Source organism: Salmo salar, chromosome ssa02 (genome assembly GCF_905237065.1).
Source record: "Salmo salar chromosome ssa02, Ssal_v3.1, whole genome shotgun sequence".
NCBI lineage: Eukaryota > Metazoa > Chordata > Actinopteri > Salmoniformes > Salmonidae > Salmo > Salmo salar.
In genome coordinates, this window is record NC_059443.1 from 94,099,649 (window position 1) to 94,124,387 (window position 24,739).

A 24,739-nucleotide genomic window follows, 5' to 3' on the forward strand; every position below is an offset into this window, starting at 1 on the left:
ACCTAGAGAGGAACCAGGCTATGAGGGGGTGGCTAGGAAAAACTCCCCTAGAAAGGCCACTACACTACACTCTTCAGCACTGGGCGGTTCCGTTCTGTGAGCTTGTGTGGCCTACCACTTCAAGGCTGAGCCGTTGTTGCTCCTAGACATTTCCACTTCACAATAACAGCACTTACAGATGACCGGTGCAGCTCTAGCAGGGCAGAAATGTGATGAACTGACTTGTGGGAAAGGTGGCATCCTATGACGTCGCCACGTTGAAAGTCACAGAGCTCCAGTCTACTGCTAATGTTTGTCTATGGAGATTGCGTGGCCGTGTGCTCTATTTTATACACCTGTCAGCAACGGGTGTGGCTGGAATCGCCAAATCCACTCATTTGAAGGGCTGTACAAATACTTTTGTATATATATATTGTATCTGGGGACTTAGTAGAAGAAGTATTTATATGGAGTTTTAGTAGTTATATGGGGTAGTGGTAGTTATATGGGGTCACAGTAGTAGTTATATGGGGTAGTGGTAGTTATATGGGATCACAGTAGTAGTTATATGGGGTCACAGTAGTAGTAGTTATATGGGGTCACAGTAGTAGTAGTTATATGGGGTCACAGTAGTAGTAGTTATATGGGGTCACAGTAGTAGTAGTTATATGGGGTCACAGTAGTAGTAGTTATATGGGGTCACAGTAGTAGTTATATGGGGTCACAGTAGTAGTTATATGGGGTCACAGTAGTAGTAGTTATATGGGGTCACAGTAGTAGTAGTTATATGGGGTCACAGTAGTAGTAGTTATATGGGGTCACAGTAGTAGTTATATGGGGTCACAGTAGTAGTAGTTATATGGGGTCACAGCAGTAGTAGTTATATGGGGTCACAGTAGTAGTAGTTATATGGGGTCACAGTAGTAGTTATATGGGGTCACAGTAGTAGTTATATGGGGTCACAGTAGTAGTAGTTATATGGGGTCACAGTAGTAGTTATATGGGGTCACAGTAGTAGTTATATGGGGTCACAGTAGTAGAAGGAATATTGTGTGTGTGTGTGTGTGTGTGTATATAATGTGTATATAATGTGTATATAATGTGTGTGTGTGTGTGTGTGTGTGTGTGTGTGTGTGTGTGTGTATATATAATGTGTGTGTGTGTGTGTAATGTGTGCGTGTGTGTGTATAATGTGTGTGTGTGTGTGTATATATAATGTGTGTGTATATAATGTGTGTGTGTGTGTGTGTGTGTGTGTGTGTGTGTGTGTGTGTGTGTGTGTGTGTGTGTGTGTGTGTGTGTGTGTGTGTGTGTGTGTGTGTGTGTGTGTGTAGTCGCTCCTCTCTCTGGGGATGCCCAGCGACTGGCCTTAGCGTTCCGTGGAGCAGCGGAGCAGCTGATTGGCTCGGAGGTGAAACTGGGCGTGGTCGACGTCTCCAAGGAAACCGAACTGACCAAGGAACTGAACGCCACGACTCCTCCCCCTCTACGTCTCTACCTATCAGGAGACAGACACAACCCTGTACCCTGCCCAGGTACACACACACACACACACACACACACACACACACACACACACATTACACACACACACACACACACATTACACACACACACATTACACACACACACACATTACACACACACACACACACACATTATATACACACATTACACATTACACACATCATACACACACACACATTACACACACACACACACACACACACACACACACACACACACACACACACACACACACACACACACACACACACACACACACACACATTACACACACACACACACATTACACACACACACACATTACACACACACACACACACATTACACACACCATCTCTCTCTCTCTCTCCTCTCTTAGTTTTCCAGAGTTCGGCCTCCATCGTAACGTGGCTGAAGAGGAGGGCGGGGCCTAGTGCTGACATCATCACTGACCTGAACCAATCAGATCGCTTCGTCGCCTCGGAGGAGCTGGTTGTTCTCGGACTGTTTAAGGTGACTTCCCCTTCCTGTTGGGTCTGTAGTACTTCCTGTACCCGTAATGTGTGTGTGACCTCAACAACCACAGCGGACTGACAGATAGTTTTAGTTTAACCCTAACCCTAACCTTTGGTTTAGTTTAACCCTAACCCTAACCTTTGGTTTAGTTTAACCCTAACCCTAACCTTTGGTTTAGTTTAACCCTAACCCTAACCTTTGGTTTAGTTTAACCCTAACCTTCGGTTTAGTTTAACCCTAACCCTAACCTTCGGTTTAGTTTAACCCTAACCTTTGGTTTAGTTTAACCCTAACCTTTGGTTTAGTTTAACCCTAACCTTCGGTTTAGTTTAACCCTAACCCTAACCTTCGGTTTAGTTTAACCCTAACCCTAACCTTCGGTTTAGTTTAACCCTAACCTTAACCTTCCTAACATTTTCAGTCGGTTAAGGTCCTGCTCTGTTTCAGCTGTTATGGTCAGTCTAGCTGTATCTTAAACTACACTGTGTGTGTGTGTGTGTGTGTGTTCGTGTGTGTGTGTGTGTCTGTCTGTGTGTGTCTGTGTGTGTGTCTCTGTGTGTGTCTGTCTGTCTGTCTCTGTGTGTGTGTGTGTGTCTCTGTGTGTGTCTGTCTGTCTGTGTGTGTGTGTGTGTGTGTCTGTCTGTCTGTGTGTGTGTGTGTGTGTGTGTCTCTCTCTGTGTGTGTGTGTGTGTGTGTCTGTGTGTGTGTGTGTGTGTGTCTCTGTGTGTGTGTGTGTGTGTCTCTAGGACGTGGAACTGGGTCCCGTGGAGGTTTTCTACGCCGCCGCCGTTGACCTCCCTGACCTCTCGTTCTCGGTGACCCGGAACCAAGACATCTTCAGGAAGTACGACGTCACACAGGACTCTGTGCTGCTCGTCCGACAGGTTAGTCACACACAGGTCGCGTCTGAAATCTGTTTTTATCATTAAGTAACAGTGTAGGTTCCGTCCCTCTCTTCGCCCCAACCTGGGCTTGAACCAGGGACCCTCTGCACACATCAACAACTGACACCCCACGAAGCATCGTTACCCATCGCGCCACAAAAGCCGCGGCCCTTGCAACGCAAAGGGAAACCCTACTTCAAGTCTCAGAGCGAGTGACGTCACTGATTGAAATGCTATTAGCGTGCACCACCGCTAACTAACTAGCCATTTCACATCGGTTACATTCACCCCCCCTTTGACCTCCTCCTTTTCCACAGCAACCAATGATCCGGGTCACGGCACCAATGTAACAGTGTAGGTTCCATCCCTCTCTTCGCCCCAACCCGGGCTCGAACCAGTTTTACTCATTATACTACTAACTAAAACTACACACTGTGTACTCATTATACTACTAACTAAAACTACACACTGTGTACTCATTATACTACTAACTAAAACTACACACTGTGTACTCATCATACTACTAACTAAAACTACACACTGTGTACTCATTATACCACATAATATTGAGAACATACTGTGTATTAATCATAATAAAATACTATTGAGGACATACTGTGTACTAATCATAATACATACTATTGAGGACATACTGTGTACTCATTATAATAAATACTATTGAGAACATACTGTGTACTCATTATAATAAATACTATTGATGACATACTGTGTACTCATCATACTACATACTATTGTGGACATACTGTTAGTAGAAATGTATGCAGTCAGCAACAAATATCAACATACTAGCCTGATCTATAGTGAGTCCTCTAGTCTGTTTTACCTGCTACTAACTAAAGGCTGATCTATAGTGAGGAGTCCTCTAGTCTGTTTTACCTGCTACTAACTAAAGGCTGATCTATAGTGAGGAGTCCTCTAGTCTGTTTTACCTGCTACTAACTAAAGGCTGATCTATAGTGAGGAGTCCTCTAGTCTGTTTTACCTGCTACTAACTAAAGGCTGATCTATAGTGAGGAGTCCTCTAGTCTGTTTTACCTGCTACTAACTAAAGGCTGATCTATAGTGAGGAGTCCTCTAGTCTGTTTTACCTGCTACTAACTAAAGGCTGATCTATAGTGAGTCCTCTGATGCCCAGTTGGGTTGTTCCTCACCATTTGTTCACGTTGGTCCTCTTATCAGAATATCAGCTGTTGTGTGTATGTGTGTGTGTGTGTGTGTGTGTGTGTGTGTGTGTGTGTGTGTGTGTGTGTGTGTGTGTGTGTGTGTGTGTGTGTGTGTGTGTGTGTGTGTGTGTGTGTGTGTGTGTGTGTATCGTGTGTGTGTGTGTGTATCATGTGTGTGTGTGTGTGTGTGTATCGTGTGTGTGTGTGTGTGTGTGTAGTCCACCCCTGTACAGGTATTGACGGTAACCAGTCAGACGTCTAAAGAGGATCTCCTCTCCTTCATCGCCGTTCATCAACTGCAGCTGGTTACTGAATACAACGGACAGGTAAACACTCACATAAAATACACACACACACACACACACACACACACACACACACACACACACACACACACACACACACACACACACACACACACACACACACACATCGGTACACACACACACATCGGTACACACACACACATACGTACACACAGATGCCCAGGCGCATGTGTAACAGATCGAGATTTGTAAAGTCATTCCTCAGCATGAAATGTCTCCACTAGCTAGCTTTACAATGTCTCAACTAGCTAGCTTTAAAATGTCTCCACTAGTTAGCTTTAAAATTTCTCCACTAGCTAGCTTTAAAATGTCTCCACTAATTAGCTATAAAATGTCTGCACTAGCTAGCTTTAAAATGTCTCCACTAGCTAGCTTTACAATGTCTCCACTAGCTAGCTTTAAAATGTCTCCACTATTTAGCTTAAAAATTGTTCAACAAGCTAGCTAATTAGCTTTAAAATGTCTCCACTAGCTAACTTGCTTTAACATGTCTCCACTAGCTAGCTTTAAAATGTCTCAACTAGCAAGCTTTAAAATGTCTCCACTAATTAGCTTAAAAATCGTTCAACAAGCTAGCTAATTAGCTTTGAAATGTCTCCACTAGCTAGCTAGCTTTAACATGTCTCCACTAGCTAGCTTTAAAATGTCTCCACTAGCTAGCTTTACAATGTCTCCACTACCTAGCTTTAAAATGTCTCCACTAGCTAGCTAGCTTTAACATGTCTCCACTAGCTAGCTTTAACATGTCTCCACTAGCTAGCTTTAAAATGTCTCCACTAGCTAGCTTTAACATGTCTCCACTAGCTAGCTTTTAAATGTCTCAACTAGCTAGCTTTAAAATGTCTCCACTAGTTAGTTTTAACATGTCTCCACTAGCTAGCTTTAAAAGGTCTCCACTAATTAGCTATAAAATGTCTGCACTAGCTAGCTTTAAAATGTCTGCACTAGCTAGCTTTAAAATGTCTGCACTAGCTAGCTTTACAATGTCTCCACTAATTAGCTTTAAAATCATTCGACAAGCTAGCTTATTAGCTTTAAAATGTCTCAGATAGCTAGCTTTACAATGTCTCCACTAGCTAGATTTAACATGTCTGCACTAGCTAGCTTTAAAATGTCTCCACTATTTAGCTTTACAATGTCTCCACTAGCTAGCTTTAAAATGTCTCCACTAGCTAGCTTTACAATGTCTCCACTAGCTAGCCTTAAAATGTCTCCACTAGCTAGCTTTACAATGTCTCCACTAGCTAGCTTTACAATGTCTCCACTAGCTAGCTTTAAAATGTCTGCACTAGCTAGCTTTACAATGTCTCCACTAGCTAGCTTTAGAATGTCTCCACTAGCTAGCTTTAAAATGTCTCCACTAGCTAGCTTTAAAATGTCTGCACTAGCTAGCTTTAAAATGTCTCCACTAATTAGCTTAAAAATCGTTCAACAAGCTAGCTAATTAGCTTTAAAATGTCTCCACTAGCTAGCTAGCTTTAACATGCCTCCACTAGCTAGCTTTAAAATGTCTTCACTAATTAGCTTAAAAATCGTTCAACAAGCTAGCTAATTAGCTTTAAATTGTCTCCACTAGCTAGCTAGCTTTAACATGTCTCCACTAGCTAGCTTTAAAATGTCTCCACTAGCTAGCTTTAAAATGTCTCAACTAGCAAGCTTTAAAATGTCTCCACTAATTAGCTTAAAAATCGTTCAACAAGCTAGCTAATTAGCTTTAAAATGTCTCCACTAGCTAATTAGCTTTAAAATGTCTCCACTAGCTAGCTAGCTTTAACATGTCTCCACTAGCTAGCTTTAACATGTCTCCACTAGCTAGCTTTAAAATGTCTCCACTAGCTAGCTTTAACATGTCTCCACTAGCTAGCTTTTAAATGTCTCATCTAGCTAGCTTTAAAATGTCTCCACTAGTTAGTTTTAACAGGTCTCCACTAGCTAGCTTTAAAAGGTCTCCACTAATTAGCTATAAAATGTCTGCACTAGCTAGCTTTAAAATGTCTGCACTAGCTAGCTTTACACTGTCTCCACTAGCTAGCTTTAAAATGTCTCCACTAATTAGCTTAAAAATCGTTCAACAAGCTAGCTAATTAGCTTTAAAATGTCTGCACTAGCTAGCTAGCTTTAACATGTCTCCACTAGCTAGCTTTAAAATGTCTCCACTAATTAGCTTTAAAATCGTTCAACAAGCTAGCTAATTAGCTTTAAAATGTCTCCTCTAGCTAGCTTAAAAATGTCTCCACTAGCTAGCTTTAAAATGTCTCCTCTAGCTAGCTTTAACATGTCTCCACTAGCTAGCTTAAAAATGTCTCCACTAGCTAGCTTTAAAATGTCTCCACTAGCTAGCTTTAAACTGTCTCCACTAGCTAGCTTTAACATGTCTCCACTAGCTAGCTTTAAAATGTCTCCACTAGCTAGCTTTAAAATGTCTCCACTAGCTATCTTTAAAATGTCTGCTCTAGCTAGCTTTAAAATGTCTCCACTAGCTAGCTTTACAATGTCTCCACTAATTAGCTTTAAAATCATTCGACAAGCTAGCTTATTAGCTTTAAAATGGCTCCACTAGCAAGCTTTACAATGTCTCCACTAGCTAGATTTAAAATGTCTCCACTAGCTAGCTAGCTTTAACATGTCTCCACTAGCTAGCTTTAAAATGTCTCCACTAGCTAGCTTTACAATGTCTCCACTACCTAGCTTTAAAATGTCTCCACTAGCTAGCTTTAAAATGTCTCCACTAGCTAGCTTTAACATGTCTCCACTAGCTAGCTTTAAAATGTCTCTCCACTAGCTAGCTTTAAAAGGTCTCCACTAATTAGCTATAAAATGTCTGCACTAGCTAGCTTTAAAATGTCTGCACTAGCTAGCTTTACAATGTCTCCACTAGCTAGCTTTAAAATGTCTCCACTAATTAGCTTAAAAACTGTTCAACAAGATAGCTAATTAGCTTTAAAATGTCTGCACTAGCTAGCTAGCTTTAACATGTCTCCACTAGCTAGCTTTAAAATGTCTCCACTAGCTAGCTTTACAATGTCTCCACTAGCTAGCTTTACAATATCTCCACTAGCTAGCTTTACAATATCTCCACTAGCTAGCTTTAGAATGTCTCCACTAGCTAGCTTTAAAATGTCTCCACTAGGTAGCTTTAACATGTCTCCACTAGCTAGCTTTAAAATGTCTCCACTAGCTAGCTTTAAAATGTCTCCACTAATTAGCTTAAAAATCGTTCAACACGCTAGCTAATTAGCTTTAAAATGTCTGCACTAGCTAGCTAGCTTTAACATGTCTCCACTAGCTACCTTTAAAATGTATCCACTAGCTAGCTAGCTTTAACATGTCTCCACTAGCTAGCTTTAAAATGCCTCCACTAGCTAGCTTTAAAATGTCTCCACTAGCTAGCTTTACAATGTCTCCACTAGCTAGCTTTAAAATGTCTCCACTAGCTAGCTTTACAATGTCTCCACTAGCTAGCTTTAAAATATCTCCACTAGCTAGCTTTAAAATGCCTCCACTAGCTAGCTTTAAAATGTCTCCACTAGCTAGCTTTAACATGTCTCCACTAGCTAGCTTTAAAATGTCTCCACTAGCTAGCTTTACAATATCTCCACTAGCTAGCTTTACAATATCTCCACTAGCTAGCTTTACAATATCTCCACTAGCTAGCTTTACAATGTCTCCACTAGCTAGCTTTAAAATGTCTCCACTAGGTAGCTTTAACATGTCTCCACTAGCTAGCTTTAAAATGTCTCCACTAATTAGCTTAAAAAATCGTTCAACACGCTAGCTAATTAGCTTTAAAATGTCTGCACTAGCTAGCTAGCTTTAACATGTCTCCACTAGCTACCTTTAAAATGTATCCACTAGCTAGCTAGCTTTAACATGTCTCCACTAGCTAGCTTTAAAATGCCTCCACTAGCTAGCTTTAAAATGTCTCCACTAGCTAGCTTTAACATGTCTCCACTAGCTAGCTTTAAAATGTCTCCACTAGCTAGCTTTAAAATGTCTCCACTAGCTAGCTTTAAAATGTCTGCACTAGCTAGCTTTAAAATGTCTGCACTAGCTAGCTTTACAATGTCTCCACTAATTAGCTTTAAAATCATTCGACAAGCTAGCTTATTAGCTTTAAAATGTCTCCACTAGCTAGCTTTACAATATCTCCACTAGCTAGATTTAACATGTCTGCACTAGCTAGCTTTAAAATGTCTCCACTAGCTAGCTTTACAATGTCTCCACCAGCTAGCTTTAAAATATCTCCACTAGCTAGCTTTACAATGTCTCCACTAGCTAGCTTTAAAATGTCTCCACTAGCTAGCTTTACAATGTCTCCACTAGCTAGCTTTACAATGTCTCCACTAGCTAGCTTTAAAATGTCTGCACTAGCTAGCTTTAAAATGTCTCCTCTAGCTAGCTTTAACATGTCTCCACTAGCTAGCTTAAAATGTCTCCACTAGCTAGCTTTAAAATGTCTCCACTAGCTAGCTTTAAACTGTCTCCACTAGCTAGCTTTAACATGTCTCCACTAGCTAGCTTTAAAATGTCTCCACTAGCTAGCTTTAAAATGTCTCCACTAGCTATCTTTAAAATGTCTGCTCTAGCTAGCTTTAAAATGTCTCCACTAGCTAGCTTTACAATGTCTCCACTAATTAGCTTTAAAATCATTCGACAAGCTAGCTTATTAGCTTTAAAATGGCTCCACTAGCAAGCTTTACAATGTCTCCACTAGCTAGATTTAAAATGTCTCCACTAGCTAGCTAGCTTTAACATGTCTCCACTAGCTAGCTTTAAAATGTCTCCACTAGCTAGCTTTACAATGTCTCCACTACCTAGCTTTAAAATGTCTCCACTAGCTAGCTTTAAAATGTCTCCACTAGCTAGCTTTAACATGTCTCCACTAGCTAGCTTTTAAATCTCTCAACTAGCTAGCTTTAAAATGTCTCCACTAGTTAGTTTTAACATGTCTCCACTAGCTAGCTTTAAAAGGTCTCCACTAATTAGCTATAAAATGTCTGCACTAGCTAGCTTTAAAATGTCTGCACTAGCTAGCTTTACAATGTCTCCACTAGCTAGCTTTAAAATATCTCCACTAATTAGCTTAAAAATTGTTCAACAATATAGCTAATTAGCTTTAAAATGTCTGCACTAGCTAGCTAGCTTTAACATGTCTCCACTAGCTAGCTTTAAAATGTCTCCACTAGCTAGCTTTACAATGTCTCCACTAGCTAGCTTTAAGATGTCTGCACTAGCTAGCTTTAAAATGTCTCCACTAGCTAGCTTTACAATGTCTCCACTAGCTAGATTTAAAATGTCTCCACTAACTAGCTTTACAATGTCTCCACTAGCTAGCTTTAAAATATCTCCACTAATTAGCTTAAAAATTGTTCAACAATATAGCTAATTAGCTTTAAAATGTCTGCACTAGCTAGCTAGCTTTAACATGTCTCCACTAGCTACCTTTAAAATGTATCCACTAGCTAGCTAGCTTTAACATGTCTCCACTAGCTAGCTTTAAAATGCCTCCACTAGCTAGCTTTAAAATGTCTCCACTAGCTAGCTTTACAATGTCTCCACTAGCTAGCTTTAAAATGTCTCCACTAGCTAGCTTTACAATGTCTCCACTAGCTAGCTTTAAAATATCTCCACTAGCTAGCTTTAAAATGCCTCCACTAGCTAGCTTTAAAATGTCTCCACTAGCTAGCTTTAACATGTCTCCACTAGCTAGCTTTAAAATGTCTCCACTAGCTAGCTTTACAATATCTCCACTAGCTAGCTTTACAATATCTCCACTAGCTAGCTTTACAATATCTCCACTAGCTAGCTTTACAATGTCTCCACTAGCTAGCTTTAAAATGTCTCCACTAGGTAGCTTTAACATGTCTCCACTAGCTAGCTTTAAAATGTCTCCACTAATTAGCTTAAAAATCGTTCAACACGCTAGCTAATTAGCTTTAAAATGTCTGCACTAGCTAGCTAGCTTTAACATGTCTCCACTAGCTACCTTTAAAATGTATCCACTAGCTAGCTAGCTTTAACATGTCTCCACTAGCTAGCTTTAAAATGCCTCCACTAGCTAGCTTTAAAATGTCTCCACTAGCTAGCTTTAACATGTCTCCACTAGCTAGCTTTAAAATGTCTCCACTAGCTAGCTTTAAAATGTCTCCACTAGCTAGCTTTAAAATGTCTGCACTAGCTAGCTTTAAAATGTCTGCACTAGCTAGCTTTACAATGTCTCCACTAATTAGCTTTAAAATCATTCGACAAGCTAGCTTATTAGCTTTAAAATGTCTCCACTAGCTAGCTTTACAATATCTCCACTAGCTAGATTTAACATGTCTGCACTAGCTAGCTTTAAAATGTCTCCACTAGCTAGCTTTACAATGTCTCCACCAGCTAGCTTTAAAATATCTCCACTAGCTAGCTTTACAATGTCTCCACTAGCTAGCTTTAAAATGTCTCCACTAGCTAGCTTTACAATGTCTCCACTAGCTAGCTTTACAATGTCTCCACTAGCTAGCTTTAAAATGTCTGCACTAGCTAGCTTTAAAATGTCTCCTCTAGCTAGCTTTAACATGTCTCCACTAGCTAGCTTAAAATGTCTCCACTAGCTAGCTTTAAAATGTCTCCACTAGCTAGCTTTAAACTGTCTCCACTAGCTAGCTTTAACATGTCTCCACTAGCTAGCTTTAAAATGTCTCCACTAGCTAGCTTTAAAATGTCTCCACTAGCTATCTTTAAAATGTCTGCTCTAGCTAGCTTTAAAATGTCTCCACTAGCTAGCTTTACAATGTCTCCACTAATTAGCTTTAAAATCATTCGACAAGCTAGCTTATTAGCTTTAAAATGGCTCCACTAGCAAGCTTTACAATGTCTCCACTAGCTAGATTTAAAATGTCTCCACTAGCTAGCTAGCTTTAACATGTCTCCACTAGCTAGCTTTAAAATGTCTCCACTAGCTAGCTTTACAATGTCTCCACTACCTAGCTTTAAAATGTCTCCACTAGCTATGCTTTAAAATGTCTCCACTAGCTAGCTTTAACATGTCTCCACTAGCTAGCTTTTAAATCTCTCAACTAGCTAGCTTTAAAATGTCTCCACTAGTTAGTTTTAACATGTCTCCACTAGCTAGCTTTAAAAGGTCTCCACTAATTAGCTATAAAATGTCTGCACTAGCTAGCTTTAAAATGTCTGCACTAGCTAGCTTTACAATGTCTCCACTAGCTAGCTTTAAAATATCTCCACTAATTAGCTTAAAAATTGTTCAACAATATAGCTAATTAGCTTTAAAATGTCTGCACTAGCTAGCTAGCTTTAACATGTCTCCACTAGCTAGCTTTAAAATGTCTCCACTAGCTAGCTTTACAATGTCTCCACTAGCTAGCTTTAAGATGTCTGCACTAGCTAGCTTTAAAATGTCTCCACTAGCTAGCTTTACAATGTCTCCACTAGCTAGATTTAAAATGTCTCCACTAGCTAGCTTTACAATGTCTCCACTAGCTAGCTTTAAAATATCTCCACTAATTAGCTTAAAAAATTGTTCAACAATATAGCTAATTAGCTTTAAAATGTCTGCACTAGCTAGCTAGCTTTAACATGTCTCCACTAGCTACCTTTAAAATGTATCCACTAGCTAGCTAGCTTTAACATGTCTCCACTAGCTAGCTTTAAAATGCCTCCACTAGCTAGCTTTAAAATGTCTCCACTAGCTAGCTTTACAATGTCTCCACTAGCTAGCTTTAAAATGTCTCCACTAGCTAGCTTTACAATGTCTCCACTAGCTAGCTTTAAAATATCTCCACTAGCTAGCTTTAAAATGCCTCCACTAGCTAGCTTTAAAATGTCTCCACTAGCTAGCTTTAACATGTCTCCACTAGCTAGCTTTAAAATGTCTCCACTAGCTAGCTTTACAATATCTCCACTAGCTAGCTTTACAATATCTCCACTAGCTAGCTTTACAATATCTCCACTAGCTAGCTTTACAATGTCTCCACTAGCTAGCTTTAAAATGTCTCCACTAGGTAGCTTTAACATGTCTCCACTAGCTAGCTTTAAAATGTCTCCACTAATTAGCTTAAAAATCGTTCAACACGCTAGCTAATTAGCTTTAAAATGTCTGCACTAGCTAGCTAGCTTTAACATGTCTCCACTAGCTACCTTTAAAATGTATCCACTAGCTAGCTAGCTTTAACATGTCTCCACTAGCTAGCTTTAAAATGCCTCCACTAGCTAGCTTTAAAATGTCTCCACTAGCTAGCTTTAACATGTCTCCACTAGCTAGCTTTAAAATGTCTCCACTAGCTAGCTTTAAAATGTCTCCACTAGCTAGCTTTAAAATGTCTGCACTAGCTAGCTTTAAAATGTCTGCACTAGCTAGCTTTACAATGTCTCCACTAATTAGCTTTAAAATCATTCGACAAGCTAGCTTATTAGCTTTAAAATGTCTCCACTAGCTAGCTTTACAATATCTCCACTAGCTAGATTTAACATGTCTGCACTAGCTAGCTTTAAAATGTCTCCACTAGCTAGCTTTACAATGTCTCCACCAGCTAGCTTTAAAATATCTCCACTAGCTAGCTTTACAATGTCTCCACTAGCTAGCTTTAAAATGTCTCCACTAGCTAGCTTTACAATGTCTCCACTAGCTAGCTTTACAATGTCTCCACTAGCTAGCTTTAAAATGTCTGCACTAGCTAGCTTTAAAATGTCTCCTCTAGCTAGCTTTAACATGTCTCCACTAGCTAGCTTAAAATGTCTCCACTAGCTAGCTTTAAAATGTCTCCACTAGCTAGCTTTAAACTGTCTCCACTAGCTAGCTTTAACATGTCTCCACTAGCTAGCTTTAAAATGTCTCCACTAGCTAGCTTTAAAATGTCTCCACTAGCTATCTTTAAAATGTCTGCTCTAGCTAGCTTTAAAATGTCTCCACTAGCTAGCTTTACAATGTCTCCACTAATTAGCTTTAAAATCATTCGACAAGCTAGCTTATTAGCTTTAAAATGGCTCCACTAGCAAGCTTTACAATGTCTCCACTAGCTAGATTTAAAATGTCTCCACTAGCTAGCTAGCTTTAACATGTCTCCACTAGCTAGCTTTAAAATGTCTCCACTAGCTAGCTTTACAATGTCTCCACTACCTAGCTTTAAAATGTCTCCACTAGCTAGCTTTAAAATGTCTCCACTAGCTAGCTTTAACATGTCTCCACTAGCTAGCTTTTAAATCTCTCAACTAGCTAGCTTTAAAATGTCTCCACTAGTTAGTTTTAACATGTCTCCACTAGCTAGCTTTAAAAGGTCTCCACTAATTAGCTATAAAATGTCTGCACTAGCTAGCTTTAAAATGTCTGCACTAGCTAGCTTTACAATGTCTCCACTAGCTAGCTTTAAAATATCTCCACTAATTAGCTTAAAAATTGTTCAACAATATAGCTAATTAGCTTTAAAATGTCTGCACTAGCTAGCTAGCTTTAACATGTCTCCACTAGCTAGCTTTAAAATGTCTCCACTAGCTAGCTTTACAATGTCTCCACTAGCTAGCTTTAAGATGTCTGCACTAGCTAGCTTTAAAATGTCTCCACTAGCTAGCTTTACAATGTCTCCACTAGCTAGATTTAACATGTCTGCACTAGCTAGCTTTAAAATGTCTCCACTAGCTAGCTTTACAATGTCTCCACTAGCTAGCTTTAAAATGTCTCCACTAGCTAGCTTTACAATGTCTCCACTAGCTAGCTTTAAAATATCTCCACTAGCTAGCTTTAAAATGCCTCCACTAGCTAGCTTTAAAATGTCTCCACTAGCTAGCTTTAACATGTCTCCACTAGCTAGCTTTAAAATGTCTCCACTAGCTAGCTTTACAATGTCTCCACTAGCTAGCTTTACAATGTCTCCACTAGCTAGCTTTACAATGTCTCCACTAGCTAGCTTTAAAATGTCTCCACTAGGTAGCTTTAACATGTCTCCACTAGCTAGCTTTAAAATGTCTCCACTAGCTAGCTTTAAAATGTCTCCACTAATTAGCTTAAAAATCGTTCAACACGCTAGCTAATTAGCTTTAAAATGTCTGCACTAGCTAGCTAGCTTTAACATGTCTCCACTAGCTACCTTTAAAATGTATCCACTAGCTAGCTAGCTTTAACATGTCTCCACTAGCTAGCTTTAAAATGCCTCCACTAGCTAGCTTTAAAATGTCTCCACTAGCTAGCTTTAACATGTCTCCACTAGCTAGCTTTAAAATGTCTCCACTAGCTAGCTTTAAAATGTCTCCACTAGCTAGCTTTAAAATGTCTGCAATAGCTAGCTTTAAAATGTCTGCACTAGCTAGCTTTACAATGTCTCCACTAATTAGCTTTAAAATCATTCGACAAGCTAGCTTATTAGCTTTAAAATGTCTCCACTAGCTAGCTTTACAATATCTCCACTAGCTAGATTTAACATGTCTGCACTAGCTAGCTTTAAAATGTCTCCACTAGCTAGCTTTACAATGTCTCCACCAGCTAGCTTTAAAATATCTCCACTAGCTAGCTTTACAATGTCTCCACTAGCTAGCTTTAAAATATCTCCACTAGCTAGCTTTACAATGTCTCCACTAGCTATCTTTACAATGTCTCCACTAATTAGCTTTAAAATGTCTCAACTAGCTAGCTCTAAAATGTCTCCACTAATTAGCTTTAAACGTCTCCACTAGCTAGCTTTAACATTTCTGCACTAACTCAGTTTTTGGTGGTAAGAACATTTCAGGATGTCTGTCTTGTTTATTTATATGTATTATTATTTGTACCTTTAAGACCATAGAGACCAGAGTCTTTTTTTAAATTCATAGATCAAAAAAAAAATCTGTTTTATTTTACAAGGCAAGTCAGTTAAAAACAGCTTCTAATTTACAACGAAGGCCTGGGAACAGCGGGTTAACTGCCTTGTTCAGGGGGCAGAACGACAGATTTTTACCCTTTTGTCAGCTCAGGGATTATGATCTACGCAACCTTCTGGTTACTCGTCCAACGCTCTAACCACCAGGCTACCCTGCCACCCCTATATAACACAACACAATGCACGGACAAACATAAATATACAGAATAAATACACAAATCAACAATGAAAACACAGATAGGTTGTAGGAGAACCAAAGGACCATGAATGTATTGACAAACATTGGGCGCTGGACTAAGATATAATCCATCTGAGACAACATGTATTTAGCTTTGCTCATATTAACTACCGGTTTTAAAATCATTAAGGGCTTCCTACACACCTGCTATAAATCAGACTGTACCCTCATCACAGCCAGGTCGGGTGTCACGTCCTGATCCTAGTAAGAAGTCATTTTTCTATGGTAGAGTAGGTCAGGGCGTGACGGGGGGGGTGTTTTGTGTTATGTTTTCTATATCTATGTTTAGTTCTAGTTTTCTATTTCTATGTTTTTTTTGGGGGGGGGAGTTGATCTCCAATTGGAGGCAGCTGGTCCTCGTTGTCTCTAATTGGAGATCATATTTAAGTAGGTTTTTTTTTTTTCCACCTGGGTTTTTGTGGGTTGTTATAGTTTGAGTAGTGTTTGTTTCACCTCTGCGTCACGGGTTTGTTGTTTTGTTTAATTCAGTTATTTATGTTTTTGCAAAAGTTTCACGGATTTATTAAAATGTGGAACTACAACCACACTGCACTTTGGTCCGATCCTTTCAACAGCCGTGACATCGGGGCAACTGAGTACGTAACAGTATCATCCGTATATATATACTGTAGATGAAAGTACAACTTTCAACAGGTCGACCAAATAGCATTTATATAAATAGTCGAAAAGAAACAGGTCCTAGAATCGATCCCTGCGGAATCACCTTTATGTACTTCAAGAAATTCAGGCTAATAACGACGGGCCTGAGTTCTGTCACTAAGATAATCAGGATGGGCCTGAGTTCTGTCACTAAGATAATCAGGATGGGCCTGAGTTCTGTCACTAAGATAATCAGGATGGGCCTGAGTTCTGTCACTAAGATAATCAGGATGGGCCTGAGTTCTGTCACTAAGATAATCAGGATGGGCCTGAGTTCTGTCACTAAGATAATCAGGATGGGCCTGAGTTCTGTCACTAAGATAATCAGGATGGGCCTGAGTTCTGTCACTAAGATAATCAGGATGGGCCTGAGTTCTGTCACTAAGATAATCAGGATGGGCCTGAGTTCTGTCACTAAGAAAATCAGGATGGCCTGAGTTCTGTCACTAAGATAATAACGACGGCCTGAGTTCTGTCACTAAGGTAATAACGATGGGCCTGAGTTCTGTCACTAAGATAATAACGACGGCCTGAGTTCTGTCACTAAGATAATATCGACGGCCTGAGTTCTGTCACTAAGATAATCACGACGGCCTGAGTTCTATCACTAAGATAATCAGGATGGGCCTGAGTTCTGTCACTAAGATAATCAGGATGGGCCTGAGATCTGTCACTAAGATAATCAGGATGGGCCTGAGTTCTGTCACTAAGATAATCAGGATGGTCTGAGTTCTGTCACTAAGATAATAACGATGGCCTGAGTTCTGTCACTAAGATAATCAGGATGGCCAGAGTTCTGTCACTAAGATAATCAGGATGGGCCTGAGTTCTGTCACTAAGATAATAACGATGGCCTGAGTTCTGTCACTAAGATAATCAGGATGGCCAGAGTTCTGTCACTAAGATAATCAGGATGGCCCTGAGTTCTGTCACAAAGATAATCAGGATGGTCTGAGTTCTGTCACTAAGATAATCAGGATGGGCTGAGTTCTGTCACTAAGATGATAACGATGGCCTGAGATCTGTCACTAAGTTAATCAGGATGGGCCTGAGTTCTGTCTCTAAGATAATCAGGATGGTCTGAGTTCTGTCACTAAGATAATAACGATGGCCTGAGTTCTGTCACTAAGATAATCAGGATGGGCCTGAGTTCTGTCACTAAGATAATCAGGATGGGCCTGAGTTCTGTCACTAAGATGATAACGATGGCCTGAGATCTGTCACTAAGTTAATCAGGATAGGCCTGAGTTCTGTCACTAAGATAATCAGGATGGGCCTGAGTTCTGTCACTAAGATAATCAGGATGGGCCTGAGTTCTGTCACTAAGATAATCAGGATGGGCCTGAGTTCTGTCACTAAGATAATCAGGATGAGCCTGAGTTCTGTCACTAAGATAATCAGGATGGGCCTGAGTTCTGTCACTAAGATAATCAGGATGGTCTGAGTTCTGTCACTAAGATAATCAGGATGGGCCTGAGTTCTGTCACTAAGATGATAACGATGGCCTGAGATCTGTCACTAAGTTAATCAGGATGGGCCTGAGTTCTGTCACTAAGATAATCAGGATGGTCTGAGTTCTGTCACTAAGATAATAACGATGGCCTGAGTTCTGTCACTAAGATAATCAGGATGGGCCTGAGTTCTGTCACTAAGATAATCAGGATGGGCCTGAGTTCTGTCACTAAGATGATAACGATGGCCTGAGATCTGTCACTAAGTTAATCAGGATAGGCCTGAGTTCTGTCACTAAGATAATCAGGATGGGCCTTAGGTCTGTCACTAAGATAATCAGGATGGGCCTGAGTTCTGTCACTAAGATAATCAGGATGGGCCTGAGTTCTGTCACTAAGATGATAACGATGGCCTGAGATCTGTCACTAAGTTAATCAGGATAGGCCTGAGTTCTGTCACTAAGATAATCAGGATGGGCCTGAGTTCTGTCACTAAGATAATCAGGATGGGCCTGAGTTCTGTCACTAAGATAATCAGGATGGGCCTGAGTTCTGTCACTAAGATAATCAGGATGGGCTTGAGTTCTGTCACTAAGATAATAACGACGGCCTGAGTTCTGTCACTAAGGTAATAACGATGGGCCTGAGTTCTGTCACTAAGATAATAACGACGGCCTGAGTTCTGTCACTAAGATAATATCGACGGCCTGAGTTCTGTCACTAAGATAATCACGATGGCCTGAGTTCTATCACTAAGATAATCACGATGGCCTGAGTTCTGTCACTAAGATAATAACGATGGCCTGAGTTCTGTCACTAAGATAATCAGGATGGGCCTGAGTTCTGTCACTAAGATAATCAGGATGGCCTGAGTTCTGTCACTAAGTTAATCAGGATGGGCCTGAGTTCTGTCACTAAGATAATCAGGATGGTCTGAGTTCTGTCACTAAGATAATAACGATGGCCTGAGTTCTGTCACTAAGATAATCAGGATGGGCCTGAGTTCTGTCACTAAGATAATCAGGATGGCCCTGAGTTCTGTCACTAAGATGATAATGCTGGCCTGAGATCTGTCACTAAGTTAATCAGGATGGGCATGAGTTCTGTCACTAAGATAATCAGGATGGGCCTGAGTTCTGTCACTAAGATAATCAGGATGGGCCTGAGTTCTGTCAATAAGATAATCAGGATGGGGCAGAGTTCTGTCACTAAGATAATCAGGATGGGCCTGAGTTCTTTCACTAACATAATAACGACGGCCTGAGTTCTGTCACTAAGATAATATCGACGGCCTGAGTTCTGTCACTAAGATAATAACGATGGCCTGAGTTCTATCACTAAGATAATCAGGATGGGCCTGAGTTCTGTCACAAAGATAATAACGATGGCCTGAGTTCTGTCACTAAGATAATCAGGATGGCCAGAGTTCTGTCACTAAGATAATCAGGATGGGCCTGAGTTCTGTCACTAAGATAATAACGATGGCCTGAGATCTGTCACTAAGATAATAACGATGGCCTGAGTTCTATCACTAAGATAATCAGGATGGTCTGAGTTCTGTCACTAAGATAATAACGATGGCCTGAGTTCTGTCACTAAGATAATCAGGATGGGCCTGAGTTCTGTCACTAAGATAATCAGGATGGGCCTGAGTTCTGTCACTAAGATGATAACGATGGCCTGAGATCTGTCACTAAGTTAATCAGGATGGGCCTGAGTTCTGTCACTAAGATAATCAGGATGGGCCTGAGTTCTGTCACTAAGATAATAACGATGGCCTGAGTTCTATCACTAAGATAATCAGGATGGGCCTGAGTTCTGTCACTAAGATAATCAGGATGGGCCTGAGTTCTTTCACTAAGATAATCAGGATGGTCCTTGGTTCTGTCACTAAGATAATCAGGATGGGCCTGAGTTCTGTCACTAAGATAATCAGGATGGGCCTGAGTTCTGTCACTAAGATAATCAGGATGGGCCTGAGTTCTGTCACTAAGATAATCAGGATGGGCCTGAGTTCTGTCACTAAGATAATCAGGATGGGCCTGAGTTCTTTCACTAAGATAATCAGGATGGGCCTGAGTTCTGTCACTAAGATAATCAGGATGGGCCTGAGTTCTGTCACTAAGATAATCAGGATGGGCCTGAGTTCTGTCTCTAACATAATCAGGATGGGCCTGAGTTCTGTCACTAAGATAATCAGGATGGGCCTGAGTTCTGTCACTAAGATAATCAGGATGGGCCTGAGTTCTGTCACTAAGATAATCAGGATGGGCCTGAGTTCTGTCACTAAGATAATCAGGATTGGCCTGAGTTCTGTCACTAAGATAATCAGGATGGGCCTGAGTTCTGTCACTAAGATAATCAGGATGGGCTTGAGTTCTGTCACTAAGATAATAACGACGGCCTGAGTTCTGTCACTAAGGTAATAACGATGGGCCTGAGTTCTGTCACTAACATAATAACGACGGCCTGAGTTCTGTCACTAAGATAATCACGATGGCCTGAGTTCTATCACTAAGATAATCAGGATGGGCCTGAGTTCTGTCACTAAGATAATAACGATGGCCTGAGTTCTGTCACTAAGATAATCAGGATGGCCAGAGTTCTGTCACTAAGATAATCAAGGATGGGCCTGAGTTCTGTCACTAAGATAATAACGATGGCCTGAGTTCTGTCACTAAGATAATCAGGATGGCCTGAGTTCTGTCACTAAGATAATCAGGATGGGCCTGAGTTCTGTCACTAAGATAATCAGGATGGTCTGAGTTCTGTCACTAAGATAATCAGGATGGGCCTGAGTTCTGTCACTAAGATGATAACGATGGCCTGAGATCTGTCACTAAGTTAATCAGGATGGGCCTGAGTTCTGTCACTAAGATAATCAGGATGGTCTGAGTTCTGTCACTGAGATAATAACGATGGCCTGAAATCTCTCACTAAGATAATCAGGATGGGCCTGAGTTCTGTCACTAAGATAATCAGGATGGGCCTGAGTTCTGTCACTAAGATGATAACGATGGCCTGAGATCTGTCACTAAGTTAATCAGGATAGGCCTGAGTTCTGTCACTAAGATAATCAGGATGGGCCTGAGTTCTGTCACTAAGATAATCAGGATGGGCCTGAGTTCTGTCACTAAGATAATCAGGATGGGCCTGAGTTCTGTCACTAAGATAATCAGGATGGGCCTGAGTTCTGTCACTAAGATAATCAGGATGGGCCTGAGTTCTGTCACTAAGATAATCAGGATGGGCCTGAGTTCTGTCTCTAACATAATCAGGATGTGCCTGAGTTCTGTCACTAAGATAATCAGGATGGGCCTGAGTTCTGTCACTAAGATAATCAGGATGGGCCTGAGTTCTGTCACTAAGATAATCGGGATGGTCTGAGTTCTGTCACTAAGATAATAACGATGGCCTGAGTTCTGTCACTAAGATAATCAGGATGGGCCTGAGTTCTGTCACTAAGATAATCAGGATGGGCCTGAGTTATGTCACTAAGATGATAACGATGGCCTGAGATCTGTCACTAAGTTAATCCGGATGGGCCTGAGTTCTGTCACTAAGATAATCAGGATGGGCCTGAGTTCTGTCACTAAGATAATCAGGATGGGCCTGAGTTCTATCACTAAGATAATCAGGATGGGCCTGAGTTCTGTCACTAAGATAATCAGGATGGGCCTGAGTTCTTTCACTAAGATAATCAGGATGGTCCTTGGTTCTGTCACTAAGATAATCAGGATGGGCCTGAGTTCTGTCACTAAGATAATCAGGATGGGCCTGAGTTCTGTCACTAAGATAATCAGGATGGGCCTGAGTTCTGTCACTAAGATAATCAGGATGGGCCTGAGTTCTGTCACTAAGATAATCAGGATGGGCCTGAGTTCTTTCACTAAGATAATCAGGATGGGCCTGAGTTCTGTCACTAAGATAATCAGGATGGGCCTGAGTTCTGTCACTAAGATAATCAGGATGGGCCTGAGTTCTGTCTCTAACATAATCAGGATGGGCCTGCGTTCTGTCACTAAGATAATCAGGATGGGCCTGAGTTCTGTCACTAAGATAATCAGGATGGGCCTGAGTTCTGTCACTAAGATAATCAGGATGGGCCTGAGTTCTGTCAACTAAGATGATAACGATGGCCTGAGATCTGTCACTAAGTTAATCAGGATGGGCCTGAGTTCTGTCACTAAGATAATCAGGATGGGCCTGTGTTCTGTCACTAAGATAATCAGGATGGGCCTGAGTTCTGTCAATAAGATAATCAGGATGGGCCTGAGTTCTTTCACTAAGATAATCTGGATGGTCCTTGGTTCTGTCACTAAGATAATCAGGATGGGCCTGAGTTCTGTCACTAAGATAATCAGGATGGTCTGAGTTCTGTCACTAAGATAATAACGATGGCCTGAGTTCTGTCACTAAGATAATCAGGATGGCCAGAGTTCTGTCACTAAGATAATCAGGATGGGCCTGAGTTCTGTCACTAAGATAATAACGATGGCCTGAGTTCTGTCACTAAGATAATCAGGATGGCCAGAGTTCTGTCACTAAGATAATCAGGATGGTCCTGAGCTGAGTTCTGTCACTAAGATAATCAGGATGGGCCTGAGTTCTGTCACTAAGATGATAACGATGGCCTGAGATCTGTCACTAAGTTAATCAGGATAGGCCTGAGTTCTGTCACTAAGATAATCAGGATGGGCCTGAGTTCTGTCACTAAGATAATCAGGATGGGCCTGAGTTCTGTCACTAAGATAATCAGGATGGGCCTGAGTTCTGTCACTAAGATAATCAGGATGGGCCTGAGTTCTTTCACTAAGATAATCAGGATGGGCCTGAGTTCTGTCACTAAGATAATCAGGATGGGCCTGAGTTCTGTCACTAAGATAATCAGGATGGCCCTGAGTTCTGTCTCTAACATAATCAGGATGGGCCTGAGTTCTGTCACTAAGATAATCAGGATGGGCCTGAGTTCTGTCACTAAGATAATCAGGATGGGCCTGAGTTCTGTCACTAAGATAATCAGGATGGGCCTGAGTTCTGTCACTAAGATAATCAGGATGGGCCTGAGTTCTGTCACTAAGATAATCAGGATGGGCCTGAGTTCTGTCACTAAGATAATCAGGATGGGCCTGAGTTCTTTCACTAAGATAATCTGGATGGGCCTGAGTTCTGTCACTAAGATAATCAGGATGGGCCTGAGTTCTGTCACTAAGATAATCAGGATGGGCCTGAGTTCTGTCTCTAACATAATCAGGATGGGCCTGAGTTCTGTCACTAAGATAATCAGGATGGGCCTGAGTTCTGTCACTAAGATAATCAGGATGGGCCTGAGTTCTGTCACTAAGATAATCAGGATGGGCCTGAGTTCTGTCACTAAGATAATCAGGATGGGCCTGAGTTCTGTCACTAAGATAATCAGGATGGGCCTGAGTTCTGTCACTAAGATAATCAGGATGGGCTTGAGTTCTGTCACTAAGATAATAACGACGGCCTGAGTTCTGTCACTAAGGTAATAACGATGGGCCTGAGTTCTGTCACTAACATAATAACGACGGCCTGAGTTCTGTCACTAAGATAATCACGATGGCCTGAGTTCTATCACTAAGATAATCAGGATGGGCCTGAGTTCTGTCACTAAGATAATAACGATGGCCTGAGTTCTGTCACTAAGATAATCAGGATGGCCAGAGTTCTGTCACTAAGATAATCAAGGATGGGCCTGAGTTCTGTCACTAAGATAATAACGATGGCCTGAGTTCTGTCACTAAGATAATCAGGATGGCCTGAGTTCTGTCACTAAGATAATCAGGATGGGCCTGAGTTCTGTCACTAAGATAATCAGGATGGTCTGAGTTCTGTCACTAAGATAATCAGGATGGGCCTGAGTTCTGTCACTAAGATGATAACGATGGCCTGAGATCTGTCACTAAGTTAATCAGGATGGGCCTGAGTTCTGTCACTAAGATAATCAGGATGGTCTGAGTTCTGTCACTAAGATAATAACGATGGCCTGAGTTCTCTCACTAAGATAATCAGGATGGGCCTGAGTTCTGTCACTAAGATAATCAGGATGGGCCTGAGTTCTGTCACTAAGATGATAACGATGGCCTGAGATCTGTCACTAAGTTAATCAGGATAGGACTGAGTTCTGTCACTAAGATAATCAGGATGGGCCTGAGTTCTGTCACTAAGATAATCAGGATGGGCCTGAGTTCTGTCACTAAGATAATCAGGATGGGCCTGAGTTCTGTCACTAAGATAATCAGGATGGGCCTGAGTTCTGTCACTAAGATAATCAGGATGGGCCTGAGTTCTGTCACTAAGATAATCAGGATGGGCCTGAGTTCTGTCTCTAACATAATCAGGATGTGCCTGAGTTCTGTCACTAAGATAATCAGGATGGGCCTGAGTTCTGTCACTAAGATAATCAGGATGGGCCTGAGTTCTGTCACTAAGATAATCAGGATGGTCTGAGTTCTGTCACTAAGATAATAACGATGGCCTGAGTTCTGTCACTAAGATAATCAGGATGGGCCTGAGTTCTGTCACTAAGATAATCAGGATGGGCCTGAGTTATGTCACTAAGATGATAACGATGGCCTGAGATCTGTCACTAAGTTAATCCGGATGGGCCTGAGTTCTGTCACTAAGATAATCAGGATGGGCCTGAGTTCTGTCACTAAGATAATCAGGATGGGCCTGAGTTCTATCACTAAGATAATCAGGATGGGCCTGAGTTCTGTCACTAAGATAATCAGGATGGGCCTGAGTTCTTTCACTAAGATAATCAGGATGGTCCTTGGTTCTGTCACTAAGATAATCAGGATGGGCCTGAGTTCTGTCACTAAGATAATCAGGATGGGCCTGAGTTCTGTCACTAAGATAATCAGGATGGGCCTGAGTTCTGTCACTAAGATAATCAGGATGGGCCTGAGTTCTGTCACTAAGATAATCAGGATGGGCCTGAGTTCTTTCACTAAGATAATCAGGATGGGCCTGAGTTCTGTCACTAAGATAATCAGGATGGGCCTGAGTTCTGTCACTAAGATAATCAGGATGGGCCTGAGTTCTGTCTCTAACATAATCAGGATGGGCCTGCGTTCTGTCACTAAGATAATCAGGATGGGCCTGAGTTCTGTCACTAAGAT

At 41.1% G+C, this 24,739-nt stretch overlaps 1 protein-coding gene across 3 annotated transcripts in view; it reads left to right on the forward strand.

The window, feature by feature from the left end:
- The window catches only part of LOC123733133 (protein disulfide-isomerase), a 74,903-nt gene that overhangs the window by 2,586 nt on the left and 47,578 nt on the right, over positions 1-24,739 (forward strand). For all 3 annotated transcript variants that reach the window (XR_006763611.1, XR_006763610.1, XM_045712508.1), the window contains exons 2-5: positions 1,314-1,514; positions 1,865-1,998; positions 2,748-2,885; positions 4,288-4,395. Coding sequence is in view for 1 of the 3 variants with exons in the window: in XM_045712508.1 (XP_045568464.1) it covers positions 1,314-1,514; positions 1,865-1,998; positions 2,748-2,885; positions 4,288-4,395 (581 nt within the window). In the remaining 2 variants the exon portion in view is untranslated. The remainder of the gene's footprint in view (positions 1-1,313; positions 1,515-1,864; positions 1,999-2,747; positions 2,886-4,287; positions 4,396-24,739) is intronic.